Source organism: Drosophila gunungcola (genome assembly GCF_025200985.1).
Source record: "Drosophila gunungcola strain Sukarami chromosome 2L unlocalized genomic scaffold, Dgunungcola_SK_2 000007F, whole genome shotgun sequence".
Taxonomy (NCBI): domain Eukaryota; kingdom Metazoa; phylum Arthropoda; class Insecta; order Diptera; family Drosophilidae; genus Drosophila; species Drosophila gunungcola.
The window spans coordinates 2,131,726-2,152,124 of NW_026453162.1; the positions used below are offsets into that span (position 1 = coordinate 2,131,726).

At 35.6% G+C, this 20,399-nt stretch overlaps 1 protein-coding gene across 1 annotated transcript; it reads left to right on the forward strand.

Moving 5' to 3' along the window:
• Positions 1–17,217: 17,217 nt before the first annotated feature.
• On the forward strand, positions 17,218–19,473 carry LOC128253104 (neprilysin-3). Its single transcript, XM_052981252.1, has one exon. The coding sequence runs from the start codon at positions 17,423–17,425 to the stop codon at positions 19,379–19,381; it is 1,959 nt and encodes a 652-aa protein (XP_052837212.1). The 5' UTR covers positions 17,218–17,422; the 3' UTR covers positions 19,382–19,473.
• The last annotated feature ends 926 nt before the right edge of the window (positions 19,474–20,399 follow it).

Below are 20,399 nucleotides of genomic sequence, written 5' to 3' on the forward strand. Positions count from 1 at the left end.
AAAAGGATGCAATCAACTCCGAGCTCGACTTGACCGCTATTGGTGCCTCAAAAACACAACTGGCATTTAAAATTGTGTCCGAAGCGTATCCTTTAAATTGGTTGTGAGCATCTGTACGCACATTTTAAACAGTCGCCTTTTTCGCCTGGAGATTTAACCAATCGTGCTGAGAAATAATATTTAAACGGGATCCGGAATCCATTATCATGGCAACATCTTCACCACCAATTCTACATTAAATCCATTCTTCATATTCCTCGTCACTGTTTATTTTAAAACAGTTTTCTCGATTAATTTCCTTTCCCTCTTGGTTGCCGGGCAAAATGGATAACATTTAGTCTGCCGCGCTGGGCATGTAGGACTATCCTCCTTATGACCTGACCGCCCACATCTTCCACAATCATTTTGACTGGTTGGCCGCGATTTCCAATTGGAAATTTTATTATTTGTGTCTGAAAACGGCGTTGATAGCATTGACTGTGATTGCTTATTAATTTCTTCGTCGATCGGCATGCTTGAATGATTTTGCATAAGGTATGTTCCTTCTCAAGAAGTTTCCTTTTTAGTTCCGGACTAGCCCACGTATCAATAATTTTGTCCTTCAAACATATTTCTTCCATCTCAGTTTTCGTAGAATCAAAACTACATTTTTGGATCTGCTGGCCAAAAAAAATGAAAAAAAAAATGAATTTCCCAAAAGCTTCGCCCTCTTCAGTAGATATTTTCCAGAAAAGGTGTCTCTCGAATGTCGAATTTTGTTTAGGTGAGAAGTATGTAGTTAGTTTTTCGACCAATATCGAAAATACGTAATTTTCCTTCTCCTCGTTGAGCTCGACTAAAGCAACTTCGTCCTCCTCTTGGTAACCGATTGAACGGCTTCAACCACCAAATATATTTTGAAAGCTCGAAGCCAGTTCTCCCATTACCTTCGGAGCACGGACTTTTCCAGCTTTTCGCAAAGAAAGAGTTTTATGATGCTCTCAGCCATCACGAATTAATGCTGCACCTGGAACAAATTTTTATGTATATAATTAAATTTCGGAACCATATGATTAACACAAAAAAAAACTTTATTTAATTTATTTTAAACTGGTTACAATAATTTTTTATTTGGAAGAACACTGACTGTCTTAAGACAAGTCTCAAACTGAACTCGCTCTTTAACTTAAACTTCTTTGACGATCATACCTCGGTTTTGAGCTTTAGATGAGTGAGTGAGTGAGTAAGTTTTATAATTGCCCTTTGGATTGTTGATTGAAAATGCACCAGCCACTCAACCGGATTGTTTAGTCTAGAATCTTGGGGTTTCGCTCGCATGGTAATTTTCCATCTGGATGTTTAATCTAAGGCTTGGGTACACTTTCAATTAGATATTGGCTGATTAGTACCCCAAGGGTGTATGTGTGTGTGGGCGTGTGGACATGTCCATAAGAGTTATGTGGGATTATGGATATGTCACTCCCCCATTCTTTGAATTTGGCCTGTCCTCAGGTGAAAAGGGTTGGATGTAACATTACATTTTCTTCTATGTTAACTGAGTTTGGTAGATCGTTTACAATTTCAAAAGACCTACCGAATAAATATGATCTAAAATATTTGGTGGCCCATACGATTGCTAAAAGTTCTTTTTCAATAGTCGAGTAATTTATTTCATGTTCGTTGAAAGTTCTGCTAGCATAACAGATTGGTTTATGATTTTGTGACAATACTGCTCCAATAGCCATGTTGCTTGCGTCCGTTGTGAGAGAAAATGGTTTATTAAAGTCGGGATAAGTTAAAATTGGGTCTGAAGTAATTAAAATTTTAATTTTTTCGAATGTAAGCTTTTTCTTTAGTATTAATTATGGCACCTTTCTTTAATTTCATTGTCATTGGTTTGGCGATATGTGCAAAGTCCGGTATGAATTATCGATAAAATCCACACAATCCTGGAAATGATTTCTTTTGGTGTTTTAGAATTGGGAAATTTATTATGGCACTTACCTTTTTTGGGTTCGGTTTAATACCTGTAGTAGTTACTACGTGGCCTAAAAATTCTGTTTCTTTTTTTATAAATTCACATTTGTCTAGTTGTAATTTTAAATTTGCATCACGTAATTTTTTAAATACATTTTTCAATGATAAAATATGTTCTTCCAATGAAGTGGAGAATATTATTATATCATCTAGATATAACAAACAATCTTTATAGATTAAATCTTCCAAAAATTGTTCATACATCTTTGAAAGGTGGCGGGGGCGTTTTTGAGACCAAATGGCATTCGTGTATATTCGTAATGACCGTGTTTTGTTGAGAATGCTGTTTTAGCAATTGACTCTTGTTCCATTTGGATTTGATGAAATCCTTTGCCTAAATCGATGGTAGTGAAATATTGGTATCTTCCCAATATGTCCAATATCTCATCCATTCTGAATATTGGAAATTTGTCATTGATAGTGATCTCATTTAAATTTCTGTAATCAACTACTAATCTATACTTCATCTTGCCTGATGCATCGCTCTTTTAAACTATCCAAATGGGTGAGCAATAGGAAGATTTTGATTTACGATTAATTAAATTATTAATTAAACGATTGATCTTTTGATAAGGGCGGATTAAGGCATTTTAATGCGGTCCTATCCTCTTCAATCTCTTTATTTTCTGGTGGTGGACTAAGGCATTTTACTGCGGTCTTGTCCTTTTCCATATAATCTCACCATATTTTATGTAAAGTAATATGTCTCCTAACGTCACTGTTTCTTCTTCATTATTTATTTTCGCTTTACTTTCTTTCAAATAATCTCTACCTATTAAAATATCATAATTCTCATAAAATTTATGTAAATATAACTTTTGTTTAGCTGGGCAGATTTTGCATGGGTCCAATGTTATACTTTTATTCAATTCCATTGATCCATTTATTGTGAATATTTTTAATTCTTCTTCTTGTTCTTAGTTATTTCCAAAATTTTTCGTCATTAAATTGATAGATGACCCTGTATCTATTATAGCTCTAAGAAGTTTTCCTTTAATCATTACTTTGACATATGGGCAACACTTTCTGTTTCCGAGGCAGTTTGCTGATAATTTACGTCCATTCTGTTCTATATGGAAAATTGGACGTTGATGCCTGGAAATTTAAGGGGTTTTGGGCCCTACCTTGATCTAGGTTCCTCCTATACTCATGATAAGTTCCCTGATTTTGAGGTGGAATTTGATTTCTGTTTGGTGAACTTTGTGGATTTGTTGAATTTGAATTATAATTATTTCTTGGATAATTATTGTTGTTGTTTCTTGGATAGCTATAAGAATGGGAATTATTCCTCTGATAATAATAATTTTGCTGTGTATTTAACGAATTCCTTCGTTTATCATTGCGCCTGGGTTTATAATTATCAAAAAGATCTGCATCCCAATGACCTAAGACCATTTCTGCTTCTTTTAAATTTGCAAGTGTTGTTAAATCTTTTAATGGAATTATACAATCTATCGGAAAGTTTCCTTTCAATACAATCCCTAATTATTTTCTTTAAAGAAATTTGTCTAAGGCTTTGGTACATTTGCAATTAGATATTGGTTGATTGGGGTACTAAGGGTGTATGTGTATGTGGGCGTGTGGACCTAAGAGTTATGTGGGATTATGGATATGTCACTATATATATATTGTCTTTTATATTAACAATGCTTCTGTCGAGCAATTTTCCTTCCAAACTTGGCCTCTGACCACTGTCCACAAATATCTCTTTTATTATTTAAATTTCAAATTTTCATCGGCACTCTGCCTCTGACCACTGCCAGGTAATGTTTCAGTTATTATTTAAATTAATTTTTTTTTATCGGCACTCTGCCTCTGACCTTTGCCAGAATTCGTTTTGCTTTTTTTTTATAAGTCAAGTTTACTTCAGCCTTTTTTTTTTTGTTTGTTTTTTTTTTTTTTGTAAAGCCCTTGCTTTTATCTGATCACAACTTCTCAAACTCTTAAATGCAATTACTCTTAAAGTTGCCTCTCTTATTTTTTTTTTATATCCTGTTTAATCGCACTCGAACGAATGACAACGATGAACGAGATGAATGAAAGAGAGATAAAATTGCATTGCTTAGTTTTATGGTTAACGGTTTACTTTAACGATTTTAGCTTTGCTTTCCATAGATCCCATCCTCGTCGCCAATGTAACAACTCAATAAATCACATTAGATTGTCTTTTACAAATGTTTTTTATTTTCACTCTCCTTCCGCGGCGAATGCCAAAATCAAACTAAACTAATTATTTTGAGAACAGTGATCCAAGGTCTAGGAAGAGAGAGAGCCTCGCTCTCCTGCAGCCGTCATCGCTCGCCTAGCTCCTTGGTTTCTACGAACCCCATCACAATATTGTTCTGCCATAGCAGAAAATCCTAATTTTCCCTTCCAATCTTGGTAACGATGCCCTTCTTTGTGGCAATTCCAACAAATCAAAGCCAAAGCCCCCACTTCCACTGCGCTTTCGATGTCGGAAAATTCGGTGGCCTCATCTGGCAACGGATCTTCAAGCAGTTTAGCAATTTGCTTCCGGTAAGTCGTTACCTTTGTGTATGCATAATTCCGCCTAACTTTCCCTTCGCCTTCAAAATTCTCTCAATCGCCCCAGAGAATTAATTTGGACATAAGGGAGTTCATGTCGTATTTCCGGACGCAAATTCGTAGCCAGTATTTCTGCCACGGATTTTTTCCAGAGCGGCACTTCCAAACCATCCGTTAAAGAGACAATGGCATCATGAAAGGTATCGAAGTTTTCCTTTTCTTTTTGTTTCCTATCCCGAATGGTTTGACGGATTTCGACATCGGAGCGGGTGTCCCTAAACTGTTTTCGAAGAGCTTGGCAAAGAGCTTTCCACTCGAGCCCCTCTTTTTTGCAGAATTTATGATATCGCCAGTAGAAATCGCGAGCTTTTCCATCAAATAATAGGCTAGCATTGCTAGCTAAAACCTCAAACCTTGCACTTCATGTTTGCTCTGTAAACGGCTCCACCCGATATACAAAATTGTCCCCGCTTATACCATCAAGACTGCCATTGAAACGAAGTTTTCAACTATTTTATATTTGTCCCACCCTATCTGGTCTTTTAATTGAATTGGATTCTACGCTGACAGGAGTAAATCTGGACTCACTCCGGAACTGATCAAAATTTTCGACTGGTTGTCTCTCCTGATCCGGCCAATTGGTGTTTGTGTTTGGGTTTTGGGGTGCTAAGGGATTTCCGGGAACCAGTGCGGCAATATTAGCTTTATAATCTGAGCCATTTGCTGAGAAAGTTGAGTGAGTAAATCATTTTTCATCCCCTGGACCGCTTGAGTCACTAAATTCCCTGTGTCTACCTCGAATTTCGGCAGTTTTCCCAGAGAGGGCTGGCGAATTGACGATCGTTTTACCACCCTGTGGGACCTCGCAGATCGGACACTCTCTATGAGTCTTCGAATAACTAGTGTTGCGAGACTTATGGAAGTCATGGCCGCGTTTTGTCTTGTAATTTGTGGAGATCGCCAAGTCTTTTTCACAGAATTTGCATTTAGACTTCGTTGCAGTCTCTACTTTATCGGCATCACTCATTGTTTGTCCTTATTTTTGTGCTTAAATCAATGGGAAAAGTTAGTGACTTAAAATCCTAAAATAATTTTTGTTTTTTTAGTTTACAGCTGTCGAATATCCCATATTCAAAAATAACATTTAGTATCTTTGTAAAAGTCTGGTCTCTTTTTCAATATCCTCTCTCTCTTTTTCTGCGGTGTTGCTCGGAAGTGGTTGTGTGTTGTGTTTGAAAAGAATAAAATAATAAATCAAAATATATCCTATCAATCCATTCCCATTCGTTAGTTTTTATTCAAGTTTTCAATAGGCTATGGGCCCAGGCTACGCCTATTATAATTAGATCCGTGAAATTTTTTTAGGTGCTTTGTGAAATTTGCGCCACGTTGTGAAATTCTTGTGAAATTGTAGAATTCTGTGTTACTTACACACATACATACATACATATAGCTGTATGTGCGTTTGCGAAAAGTAGTATGGAAAAAGCAAAACGCAACATTAAGCCTTTCGATGGCGAAAAGTACTCGGTGTGGAAATTCAGAATAAGAGCCCTTTTCGCAGAATTAGATGTCCTAAAAGTGATTGATGAGAATATTCCTGATAGCATCGACGATTCCTGGAAAAAGGCAGAGCGTTGTGCAAAAAGCATTTTGATAGAATATCTTAGTGATTCCTTTCTCAACTTTGCGACAAGCGACAACACGGCGCGACAAATTCTCAGGAATTTGAACGCGATCTATGAGCGCAGGAGCCTCGCGTCGCAGTTAGCGATAGAATGAGATTGCTGTCGCTTAAGTTGCAGAGTGAGACAATACTATTATGTCAATTCAATTTTTTCGATGAACTAATGAGTGAGTTGTTGGCTTCAGGAGCTAAAATCGAAGAAATGGACAAAGTATCGCATCGTCGTATAATGGGGTAATAACTGCTGTTGAGACACTAGCTGAAGAAAATCTTACTTTAGCTTTTGTAAAGAACAGATTGCTCGATCACGAGATAAAAATTAAAAACGATAGCAAAGATTGTATCTTTTGTATGAAAGTTATGAAAGCAGCTGTGTATAATAAAAATAAACCGTTTAAAAATACTAATACATTTAAAAATAATAATACTTTAATTTGCAAGCCATTCAATGCAAAAGGAAAGTTTAACATTAGGTGCCATCACTGTGGCAAAGAAGGGCACATGAAAAAGGATTGTTATGCGTATAAACGTATAAACGATGAAAATAAAGAAAATAACAAACAAGCACAAACAGCAACATCCCAACCCGGCTTCGCGCTTATATTAAATCGTTTAAATATAAACATATCCAAAACTGGCGGTGAAACAGTGAAATTTATACTGGACTCTGGTGCTACAGACCATCTTGTAAATGATGAGCAACTCTTTGCTGATTCCATCGACCTGGAGTTGCCAATAAAAATAGCTGTCGCCAAGCATGGCAAATTTATTTTTGCAACGAATGTTAAACTTTCCTTTTGCATTGAATGGCTTGCAAATTAAAGTATTATTATTTTTAAATGTATTAGTATTTTTAAACTATTTATTTTTATTATACACAGCTGCTTTCATAACTTTCCTACAAAAGATACAATCATTGCTATCGTTTTTAATTGTTAGACTGCACAACGGAAATCAAATCACGCTTGAGGATGTGCTTTATTGCCAGAATGGGTTTGTTGTTGCTGAAATTTCAGGTACGTTCAATACATCAATTTTGAATTTAAGGCCTATACATTAAATGTGAAAACTAATGAATATCGTTTATGGCATGAGAGATTAGGTCACATTAGTAAAGGAAAATTGCTAAAAATTTAATAATTTATTAGTGACAATAATCTTTTAGATAATGTTTATCCAGTTGATGAGATATGTGAAGCATGCTTAAATGGTAATTAAACCAGGTTGCGTTTTGAAAAACATAAAAATAAAGAATACATAAATAGACCCCTCTTTGTAATCCACTCTGATGTATGCGTTATGTTATATTTGTAGATCAATATACACATTATTTAATGAAATACAAATCAGATGTTTTTGCAATGTTTAAGGATTTTGTAGCAAAAAATGAGGCGCATTTCAACCTTAAAGTCGTTAATCTATATATAGACAATGGTAGGGAATATATGTCCAGCGAAATGCGTGAATATTGTGTACAGAAAGGGATAAGTTACCATTTGACTGTCCCATATACACCGCAATTAAACGGTGTATCAGCGTGAATGATCAGAACGATCACTGGTATGTGGTGCTAAATTACATAAAAGCTACTGGGGTGAAGCTGTTCTGACAGCAACCTATTTAATTAACAGGATTCCGACTAGGGCACTTAATGATAGTACAAAAACTCCATAAGAAGCAAGGCACAATAGAAAACCTGATTTAAAATATTTGAAAATATTTGGTTCTACAGTGTATGTTCATATTAAAAACAGGAAAAGCAAATTTGATGAAAAATCATGTAAAACTATTTTAGTTGGTTATGAACCAAATGGTTTAAAACTATGGGACTTAGATAATGAGAAATTTATTGTCGCAAGAGACGTTATTGTAGACGAAACAAATATGAATTATTCAAGAGCTGTGAAAAGTGGATTGGAATTCCTGAATGAGAGTAAGGAAAGTGATTTAATTAATAACCTGAATGAGAGTAAGGAGTATGATAATGTTAATATCCTGAATGAGAGTAAGGAGTGTGATAATGTTAATATCCTGAATGAGAGTAAGGAGTGTGATAATGTTAGTATCCTGAATGAGAGTAAGGAGCGTGATAATGTTAATATCCCGAATGAGAGTAAGGATAATGATACCGTTTGTAAGCTGATTAAGAGTAAGGAGAAAGATAATATGAAAATCCTGAATGAGAGTAAGGAAAATGATAAAATAAATTTCCAGAATGAAAAAGATTTGACTCAAAACAGCTCAGTGAAAATATTGAACGTATTTCTAGAAGAAGTGATAGGCTAAAGAACAGGCAACAAATATCATACAAGGAAGATGAAATAGATTAGAATAACTATATTTTAAATGCTCATACAATCTTTAGTGATGTTCCGAGTTCCTTTGAAGAAATACAAAGTAGGAGTGACAAATCTTTATCGGAGTCTGCTATTAAAACCGAATTGGATGCCCATGAATTTAATATTACCTGGTCAATTATTAAGCGGCCTGAAAATATAAATATTGTTGATAGCAAATGGGTTTTCACTTTAAAGTCCGACGAATTTGGAAGTCCAATAAGCCACAAAGCTAGATTAGTGGCGCGTGGATTCACGCAAAAGTATCTTGTAGATTATGAAGAAACATTTGCTCCTGTGGCTAGAATAGCCAGTTTTCGCTTCTTATTATCTATTTCAATTCAATATGATTTAAAAATACATCACATGGATGTTAAAAGTGCTTTTCTAAATGGGAAATTAAAAGAAGAAATCTATATGAAAATGCCCTTAAGGTGTATTGTGTAGTTCAAATTGTGTATGTAAATTGAATAAAGCCATTTATGGTCTCAAACAAGCAGCAAGATGTTGGTTTGAGGTATTTGAGCAAGCACTAAAGGAGTGTGGTTTCGTAAACTCACCGGTAGATCGATTTATTTATGTCCTTGATAAGGGTGACGTAAGAAAGAACATATATTTACTACTTTATGTAGATGATTTAGTTATTTGTACAGCAGATATTGAAAAGATGAAATGTTTCAAATCATATTTAATGAACAAGTTCGAAATGACGGACTTGGAAGAAATTCGACAATTTATTGGAATAAGAATAGAAATCAAAGATGGGAAAACATTTTTAAGTCAAGCTGCTTACATTAAAAAGATTTTGAATAAGTTCAAAATGAGTGATTGTAAATCAGTCAGTACTCAACTAGCAAGCAAGCTTAAATTTGAATTATTAATTTCTGATGAATGGTATGATGCGCCTTGTAGGAATTTAGTCGGATGACTTATGTATGTAATGTTATGTACACGTCCAGGCTTAGCCACTGCTGTTAATATTTTAAGTCGATATATGAATAAAATTAATGCAGAATTATGGTTATGTTTAAAAAGGATTCTTAGATATTTAAAAGGGAATATAGATATAAAATTGGAATTTAAAAGGAATACAAGTTTTGAAAATACATTTGTCGGGTACGCAGATTTTGATTGGGGAGGCAATGAAATTTATAGGAAAAGTACAACCGGGTTTCTATTCAAAATGTTTAACCAAAATCTTATCTGTTGGAATACAAAAAGGCAAAACTCAGTAGCTGTTTCGTCGACTGAAGCTGAATACATGGGCTTGTTAGAAGCTGTAAGAGAAGCCTTGTGGTTGAAGTCTTTATTAGAAAGTGTTTATATAAAATTTGAAAGACCTATAAAAATATATGAAGATAATCAGGGATAGCTAATATTCCCTCCTGCCATAAAAGATCCAAACATATTGATATTAAGTATCATTTTACTAGAGAGCAAGTTGAAAATAACAATATTTGTATTGAGTATATTTCCACAGAAAATCAGCTTGCAGACATCTTTACCAAGCCGTTGCCTGTCGTAAGATTCAATGAACTGTGTAGCAAGATTGGACTACAAGAAGACAAGAAGACTGATTGATCTATTGGAATTTAATTTAAAAAGACTACGAAATTTAAAATGTTAGAATAAGAATTATGTAAAGTAATGATCTGATCGGGTTTTACTGGGTTTTCCCGAATCCTTGAAGCGAATGCTGGGTCATTTTTTGTACGCCCCAGAAAATGAACACACACCACATTAGAATATACTTACTGTTATTGTAACTAATGAAATATTTTTTTTTAATGTTATTTTTGAGGGGGCGTGTTGAATATCCCATATTCAAAAATAACATTTGGTATCTTTTAAGTTATAAGATCTGGTATCTCTAAACGGTATTTTTGACTTTGTAATAGTCTGGTCTCCTTTTCAATATCCTCTCTCTCTTTTTTTGCGGTTCTGCTCGGAAGTGGTTGTGTTTGAATAGAATAAAATAATAAATCAATATATATCCTATCAATCCTTTGCCTTTCGTTAGTTTTTATTCCAGTTTTCAATAACAGCTAAATGAATGAGTAAGTGAAAGTTACCAATTTAATACTAGGCAAGAATTTATCAAATTATTTATTTATTTATTTTATTTATTTAGTTTGTTTTTATTAATTTGTGTTAGTTTATAAAAAAAACGATTTAAAATCAACTCGCTTGTTATTTTCCTTCCTTGTTTTTTTTTCTACACCTGCGGTCAATGACCTTAACAAGTGGAACAGATTATTTTTTTTTTTTTTTCTACGCTCAATTCCTAAAGACACTCAGTTTCTAAAATCACTCATGAGAAGCTTGGGCCTAAATCAGAAATAAGAAGAACGGAACAAATAAACGAGAGAGTTCAAGCATTCAGTAAGCTTTAAAATTGTAAGGATAATTAAAACACGATAAAAACATATGAACAGTTTGATAGATGGAACCTCAGCGCCGGCCAATTATCCGTGGTCAGGCGAAAACTTATTAATAAGTTTACCAACTGCATGTCCAAGCGTCTCAATAACCCTTACTTTAGGTCCCAAAATCAAAGTAAATAGAATAGAGTTGCCCCACTCTTACTTTCAACATCAGCCGTGACTAGTTGAACGCTTGCGTAAAAAATATTCAACTTATATCGTATTCGCCTGATATCGAAATTAAAGTATGACTAGAGGTGAGATTTTTGGCAAGAGCACCGCAGCAACCGCGGCTAGGACGTGAACATATAATTCAGCATACTGTGATACTGCATAACCAATTGGATGAAAATTAAAGTGTTTTTTTCTTTGTGTTAAAGTGATTCTTAGAGTAAAATTTTGTTTTTCGATTTTTTCACATCTAAAACCCTGATTTTTGGCCTACATATGGGCGCCAGATAAATAGAATAATATAATTATTACTGTAACGAGTAGTTGGCTTGGGTGTTACTACATGATGATAAGGACGCACGCGCATAGGTCCAGCTGCTCCTTGTCGGCTATTTGGTGTGGTGGTCTTGTCCTTCATCATGAGCTAGTTGAATTCTAAAATTTAATCAAATTTTGGGTGCAGCGCCAAGTAATATAGGATAGGCAAAACCATCCGAATCCACACAAACACTCGTGAAATTCCCAGTGTTCTTCAGGTATTTCAGAGGAACTACATTTGCCCTCCCTGCCTTGGCCTTTCTCTACCTAAAACCTCTCACAATATCATTGATTATCAATATCATTAATTTCCCTTCTGTAAGATGAATTCGCCCTCCTTTAGGTATCTTGTGATATTATTTCCTGTAGAAAGCAAAGTCCGGGTATATAATAGGCGGGAAAATCGACTATAGCGTTCTTCCTTGTTGTTGTGACTGCCCTTGATAAGAAAATTCTTTGAAATTTTTGTTGGTATGGCCAAAGCACTGGCAGCCACTGAAGATGGGTATCGATTCACTCGCACTTACTAGGAACCTTACATACTGAACCCTTCATATTTGTATTTTTGAAACAAAATCTAAGGTCCACCTGTTTGTTTGATGTTTGAATCAAATCGATTTTTTAACTACCACTTTGTGGAAAACCCGCTAGCTTAGCGGGAAAACAGCTAAATAATCTATATTTCCCGAGCGCACATCTTCTAAAAGACTAAAGCCACGGATGTGTGTGCTAAAAATGTATTTTTAAGGCTATTAATGCTGTGAATTTATGATTTATGTTATTTTTCCAAGTAAAATAATTAAGAAATTATAGGCAAAATGAAGTTTTCTGTGTTCACATTTTAAAACGACAGTAACGGTTTTTTTTTATAAAGAATAATCGTCACAAAATTGGTTTGTTTAGACCTTAGTCCATAGGAACAATCGAAAAAAAAAATTATAACTTTGCTGTTTTTTTTTTTTTTTTTTTTGTTCTTTGACATATAGTAATGGTTAAATATTTAAATTTCATCAAAATCGAAAGACTATATCATATAGCTCCCATAGAAATAATAAAAATATATAAAATAACTATCTAATATTTGAGCTGCAAATCATCATAGCTTCAATGTTTTTAAACATATACGCAAGTAAATTATAATTTTATTGTTTTCATTCTTGCAATAGCTGCAAGGTTATATGAACTTCGGCTTGTCGAAGTTTGCTTTCTTTCTTGTTTTTTTTTAATTCTTCGACAAATATTAATGCTTTAATATTTTTTACGTTTTTTGTTGAAAATGCGTCGAAAGACACTAAGCTTAACTGGATCCAATACTCCATTCAAAAGTCCTTCCAAAATACTTTTTTTTGGTTTATTTAAAAATTAAATTTTTACCCGTATGTTCGTCTGTAGATCTCGGAGACTATAAAAGCTAGAGATTTGGGATGCAAATTCTAGTAGTTCTACACAGAGCCGCCGCTCTGTCGCTGCAGTAAAGAACCTGAAAAAAAGAAGCACGCACTTAGCTTCTAGTGTTGGCTATGCAGTGCGACATTTGGCGCCACCTAAACTTCGTTTTGTATGGGAAGCACTTAATTTGAAGTTTGTTGGCTAACAGTTGTTAGACACAGTCGGGAAACTCGACTCTACCGTTCTCTCTTGTTTGAACCTCGTCTTGTGGATATCAAAACGTTTTATGTCGAAGTAATTAAAAATAAATTGTATATTTTTATAAAATTAATAAAGTTGTTAACAATAAAAAACGGTAAATTGCTTTTTTTAAATGGTAAGAACAAACAACAACCCTTGCAACGTAACAAAAGCTACATATTAATTAAAAAAAAAGTTTATTTACTTAGGAAAATTTTTGAAAGTAGTATAATCACATTCAAAATATAAAAAATTATATGAAAAATATTTTTAAAATTTAATAACTATAGCTAAAGCTAAAAAAAAATTTAATGTCTTAAAAACATGTTGTTTCCTTACCATACAATTTGTATTAGTCTATCACATTAATGTTGAGTTAATAAAACGTTTTAAGCATTGCTGCGATCTCAGAAATGAGAAATATCTAACTATTGTCAAACGTGAACTGCTTCGTAAATTAATAAACTGCTTCAAAGATCAAAACTCTGGTTCAACAGCTTCCCCGTCGAACGTGAGTTCATGTGGTGAGCCACTCTATATAGAAATCTATCTGGAATTAATAAAAATCTGGGATACATCCCCAGATCTGGTCTAGGATAAGATTCAGGTGTTATTTTTCGTATGTTCGCTTTGCTGCTAGCACGAGACACAAACAAAATTAAAGTTGTATGAACGTAACTTTATTCAATTAAATACAAAGGTTTAATAAAGTTTTAATATTTCAAAGTAGTATAAATTTTAGTGCCGTACCACTCTCTATTTATTGTATTGGTAATTAAGTTGTATTTTAAAACTAGTTACTTAAGGCCTTTTATTTTACAAGTTTCGGCCAATCGATAAGTTGTAATCGAAGTCAAAAACTGGACCGAAAGCTGTTAAATATAAATGGTAAGTAAAAGTAAATTTCTAGAACACATAACTGGAAGTAGTTTTTAAATGGTTTTATAAAATAATGTCTTTGGTCGTATACAGTTGAACAACATGATCACTTATCAGTGATGGATTTCTTACGATAGTTCTGCTGAAGGCAAATGATCACTGATCATGTTGCAAAAATTCTTCCATCATGATCAGCAAAAAAGGAGCGTAAAAATAGTTCGCCACCCTTTATAAACAGAAAAATCGGGATGTAAACAAAACAAAACAAACAAGGAACAAATCAAACTTGTATATTGTAAAAATTGTATACCCTTGCATATATAACAATTATTAAATGTGCTTATTATGTCAACAAAGGCACAGACTTACCAAATCAATTGTAGAATATATCACTTAATCACTTTTATGACGATATTTTGCTTTTGGTTTTATTACACTCACAATAAAAGTTATACGGTTTTTATACTCACAAAAAACAAAGTTTTGGTTGGTTTATTCGTTTAACATCTGTCGATACCGAATAAGCTTTTAACCTTTCAAACTTTCTACGGTAACTAGATGTCAGATTTTTGTTGAATTAAAATTAATATATTTAAAATTCCAGTTTTTTTTATAGGAGCTATATGACATAGTCTTCCGATTTGAATCAAATTTAAACCGTAATTCTTAAAAAAGAAACTATCACTAAAAATCAAAAAATTATCTAAAAAAAAAATTAAAACAGCTAAGTTACAACTTTTTTTCTGATTGATCCTATGGCAGCTATATGCTATAGTCGTTCGATCCGGCTCGTTCCGACTTATGTACTACCTGCAATAGGAAGAAAATTTTTTGGAAAGTTTTCGAAAATAGCTTGAAAACTGAGCGTAGAAACGGACGGACACACGGACATGACTAGATCGACTCTCCTAGTGATGCTGATCCAGAATATATATACTTAGAGACTCAAAGATGTCTCCTTCACTGCGTTGCAAAATTCTGACTGAGAGGGTATAAAAAAAAGTATTCCAAAAACTTCGATCTAAATAAAATGTTGAACACGTCCTTTATATGGTATATACTGGCGGATAAAAGTTTTATTTAAAAATGTTTTTTTAATATTTTAACAGGCATTAATATGCCTATTTTTTATGTAAAAATGGTACCTCCGACTTTAAAACCGCAGCAAAAATTAAAAATCGCATATTTTAAAATTTAATTTAGTTTATCAGCACAATAAGTTAATATATTAAATAAATCAATTAAATTTTTTTTTTATATCATTGTGAGTCCAGGCTTTACGCACCGCTTTTTTAAGAGACACCGTCCGACCGCCGCCACGGAGTATATAATAAATATCAAATGCCTACGTTTACCGTGTTAAAAACTTGAATATTTATATTCACATCCTGCCCCTTAAGAAATATATAAAACTAATTTTTTCTTGTGCAGTTTTTTTTTTTTTTGATATAGCCAAAAGACTGTTTTTGTAGTAATCAACTTGCCCTATTTAATTTTTATACCCAACGTTCTGTTTATTGTAAAATAGGCAAAACTGGAGATATAAATGTAAAATATGCATGAAAATAGGGGAAAAGCGTTATTTCCGAATCAGGGAGAGTCGGAAAATCAAGATTTTTTCTCTGGGGGGCTTTAACGATTTAAATTTGTAGGCCAGTGTTATATGTTATATTCTGGTTTCGATAGGAATGGGGTCTGAAAAAGCTGCAGAATTATAAATAAAAATTTGACAAAAATATTGAATTATAGAACAAAATTCTCATAATCTGCGATCGTTAGAATGGGCAGCAACAGAGCCATTTCTGAAATAAACTTGCTATGCGTTAGAATTACTAGAATCTGCATTTCAAATACCAAATCTTTAGCCTTTAAAGTTTCTAAGATCACGACGTTCAGACGGATATGGCTAGATCGACTCGTCTATTGATCCTGATCAAGAATACTTTATAGGGTTGGAAACACTTCCTACTACCTGTTTCATACATTTCAACGATTACAATATAATATAATAATACAATTTTTCTTCACGCCTCTGCTGCTGGTCCCTTCCGACAGCAATAATTGCCGGTTCGTTACAAAAAAAAAACTATAAGCTAAAAAACTGTGAATCAACTCACAACTTTGGTTAAAGGATTATAGTTTTTGACAACTCAATTTTCTTTTCCCTTGAAGCATGTGCTTGCACTTATAACTTCTTAAGGACAGGCATTTCAAAAATAATTTTTTTTCTATTAGACAAATGAGATTATTAATAAATGTATAACTTCAAAAAATGTAATTATTCAGTAATGACAAATCATTTTTCATCACAAAATTTTAAATTAGATACTTTCTATATTGAATGTACGAACTCGAAATAATTACATGAAACTAATCAGATTTGTCCTTGAGTTTTTATACCCTTGGACCCTAGGAGAGTCGATCCGTCTGTCCTACTGTCCGTCTGTCAGTTTCTACGCAAACTAGTCTTCCAGTTTTAAAGCTATCGGCATGAAACTTTCCCTAAAATTGTCTTCCTGTTGCAGGTAGTACATAAGTCGGATCGAGCCGGGTCGGACGACTAAATCACATAGCTCCCAATCGGAATACTACAAAAAATAAATTTAAAACAAGTTTTGACTTCTCTGTTTAGCCTTTTTTAATTTCTTTTGGATATAGCAATGGTTTAATAGTTCAGAATTACGCTTTTAATTTTATTCAAATCGGAAAACTATATCATATGACTGCCAAAGAAACGATCAAATAATTTAGCTAAAAATAATCATAGCTTTAATGTTTTTAAACATATACATATATATATAAATCGAAATTTAGATGTTTTAAAAAATATTTCGTTTTTGCAATAGCTGCAAGGGTATTTAAACTTCGACTTGCCGAAGTTTCCTTCCTTGAATTTCCGAGAGCAGATTTTAAAAATTATTTAAATACAACAAAAATTTAAAATATTTTGAGTTTGGACAAGTTTTTTGCTCCCCTCAGTTCGGTTTGTAATGTTTAATGCCGTGTTTGTTATTGATAAGCCGTCCATAGAAACACCAAAAAGAAAGACGTATTTAAAACGCTGATAAGCTTACCAAGCAAAAAAAGGCAAGCTCCAAGAATATTACAAGTACAAAGAGAGTCGCCAAAAGAACACTTCAATACAAATATGTGTGGTAATATTTCCTGTTCCGACGATGGGAGAGTGAACATGTGCACACGAAATATAAATAAAATCGAAACTGCGGGAAACGAGAATTTAGTTGAATTTTAGCAAGCGACAAACGAGCTTCAAACGTATTAAAGCAAACTAAATTAGTTTTGAAATGTTCTTATCTAAGCAACAGAAAAAACAAATCTTCAAAACGCCTGCAGAGTGTCGCAAATAAAACTCGAACAAGGCACAAAACAGTTAACTAAATAGTGTTTATATAGCTTGGAAATAACTCCCAAGAGAAATGGTTCAAGGTCTGTGGACTGCCATTTTGCTGTTAAGTAGTGCCACCTTTGGCTCGAATTTTCCGGTAAAAAAAAATATTCTTGACAAAAGTTGTCCGTACCTTGGCAGTTGCAATTCTACGATCAATGAGCTTCATATTGACACGCTAATGGAATACGTGGACAGCGAAAAGAATCCATGCGATGACTTCTATGCTTATGCCTGCGGTAAATGGCGGGAAAAACATGAGGCCCACACAACGGCCACGACATTAAGCGAAACACAGATAAATCGCCAATATGAGGACCTCTTTAGCTACCTGTTAAGGAATCTAAGTGCCCCAGAGCATGGTTATCCCTTTTACAGAAAGGTACTGACCCACTTTCAGAACTGCACTGCCCTTGAAAGGCCCAATCTGAGGCGGTACATAGATCTTTTGGGCCAGGATCTGCTGTCCTCCCTGGGCTCCACGCACTGGATGAACGTGTTGGCTGTTTTGGGGCGGTACGGCTACCACGGGCACTATGTACAGATGGAAGTGCGGTGGTACAACGCAAGTCACCACATGATCTTCCTGTTGCCGCACAATCGTGACGTGAATCTAAGTCTAACTTCGGAGATCTACAATGCCATAAGCCAGGTTGGCCCTTCCTGGCCCCCTCTCAATCAGCTGAAAGAACAGTTTGAGAATCTTGAACAAAATTTGATCAGATTGGCAAAGTCACATTCAGCTGACGATACCTTCCGGAAATACAGCCTTGACCAGATTCGGAATGAGGTGACTGAACTGGAGTGGGACGAGGTGTTTAGAAAGCAACTGGGCAGATCGATGGCAGCGGATCACGTCTTCCAAGTGGACGACTTGGTTGCCATTAAAGGGCTCGTGGATTACCTAAATAAAACGGATACCCTGTTGCTCAACCGGTACAGCGTGGCGAGGTTTGTCAGCCACCTGCTGGAACTGCCGCACAACCCAGTGGCCAACTGGGCAAACGGGAAGAGGTCAAGGGGTATGGACTGCATCCGGCATATGCGTCGGTCTCTTTACCTTCCGATGAACTACGTTTACGAAAGGAGCTTTTATGCCCGCCGTCGAAGCGCCGACGAATTAGTCATACACAGTGTGTTTAAGCAGTTGCAGGAGCAGCTTGAGCTAAGGGTGCAAGGTAACGCCTTGAACTTGAGCCAGGAGTTGGTAAACAATCTGAAGGCAAAGGTGCACCACATGCGCATAAACGTGGGCAACCTGCCGCCCAACGTTTCTGAGCAGTTCTATTGGGCCAGCGACCAGCGGTGGAACGTGGGCCGCGACTTTTACGAAAACCACCTGAATAGCCTTTTGTACTACTACACCCTCGTCTCGGATCTTGAGGGCAGCACCAATCAAAAAGAGCGGAAAATCTGGTACAGCTTTAACATGCACACGCCCGAGTTCCCCGACAACATCGACGCTACGCCGTACTTTTATTGCCTTGGCAACATCATTTTTGTGCCGTACTCCTACGTAAAGCGACCCTTCTTCTACGCCGGCTTCTGGCCGGCCCTGCTCTATGGCGATCTTGCCAATACCCTGGGCCACGAGATGATGCACGCCTTCGACACGGACCTGGTGGACTACGATGCGCAGGGCAACTTGAGAAATTTTAGCGACCAGCTCGGCCAGGTTGAGCTGTACAACAGTGCAGTCGGCTGCCTGAACACCAGCGCCGTGATGCTAAACGAGCGCACGTCTGACGTCAGCGGTTCCCGGCTGGCCTTGCAGACGTATGGAGGCGAATGGCTGTCCCGCCTGGACAACGGTCGGCTCTATTTCCTGCAGTTCGCACATTTCTTCTGCGGCGACACGGGCGACCAGTACCACGACTCAGGCAGTCAGCGTCTCAACTACTCCCTCAGCCAGGTGCCGCAATTCGCTGAGATTTTTGAGTGCCGAAATGGGACCGGCATGAGGTCTACGGACCAGTGCCCCTTCTGGTAGCGGATCCTAAAGATTCCTAGTCTAAGTTGGTGTATAGCTTTTAAAAGGGACCCCAAGTATTGTGAATAAATTATTATGTTCAGCAAAACCTACCGCAGCTCCGCTCTCCTCATTGCATATCCGGCTCGCATCTGTCTGGCGCATTTTTGACTGATTTAGTTTTTATTTACGCGCACAACGTAATAGACTAGACATCGGTAAGGAGTGTGCATGGTATGGAAATGTGAAAAACTGCAGACGGCATTAAATCTTTTTTCCCGTCCTACACTGAAACTAAAATGCGTGAGCTCCGAAGAAAACAACCTTGATTCAAACGCAAGGAACAAAAGGCCATTCAACCGTTCGCTTAAAAGTGTGTGCATTTTTCTTTCATTTGGTACGTATTTCCAGCATCTTTGCAATTATTTGCTAATTAACACTCTGCCTGCCTCTCAGAATCTCAGCAGCAGACGCACATACAGAAAGAGAAGACGGCACCGAATACAAAATTCGATTTTAATTCCTATTTAGACTGCAAGCCTAAAGGTTAAAGGTTATTACGAAAACTACATATGCGCCGCATGCCTCTAGATTAAAAGTCGCAAACAAATTATTTTTTTTAAGATATTCAAAAGATTGTTTTGTGCACCTAAATCCAAAATAAAAATGATTAACGATGACTAGTTTTTCCACACCATGCTTTTAAAGTTCACCTTTCTAACTCAATTTTGAGAAAGTAAAGAAAATATTAATTGTTTTGTGTTTTTATACCCCGGCAGAGGGTATTATATTTTCAGTCAGAAGTTTGCAACGCAGTGAAAGTATATATATTCTTGACCAGCATTACTAGGATAGCAGATCTATCAACCCTATAAAGTATATATATTCTTGACCAGCATTACTAGGATAGCAGATCTAGCCATATCCGTCCGTCTTCCTGTTACAGGTAGTATATAAGTCGAAACGAGCCAGATCGGACAACTATAGCATCTAGCTCCCATAGGAACAACCAAAAAAATAAATGAAAAAAATTTTAACT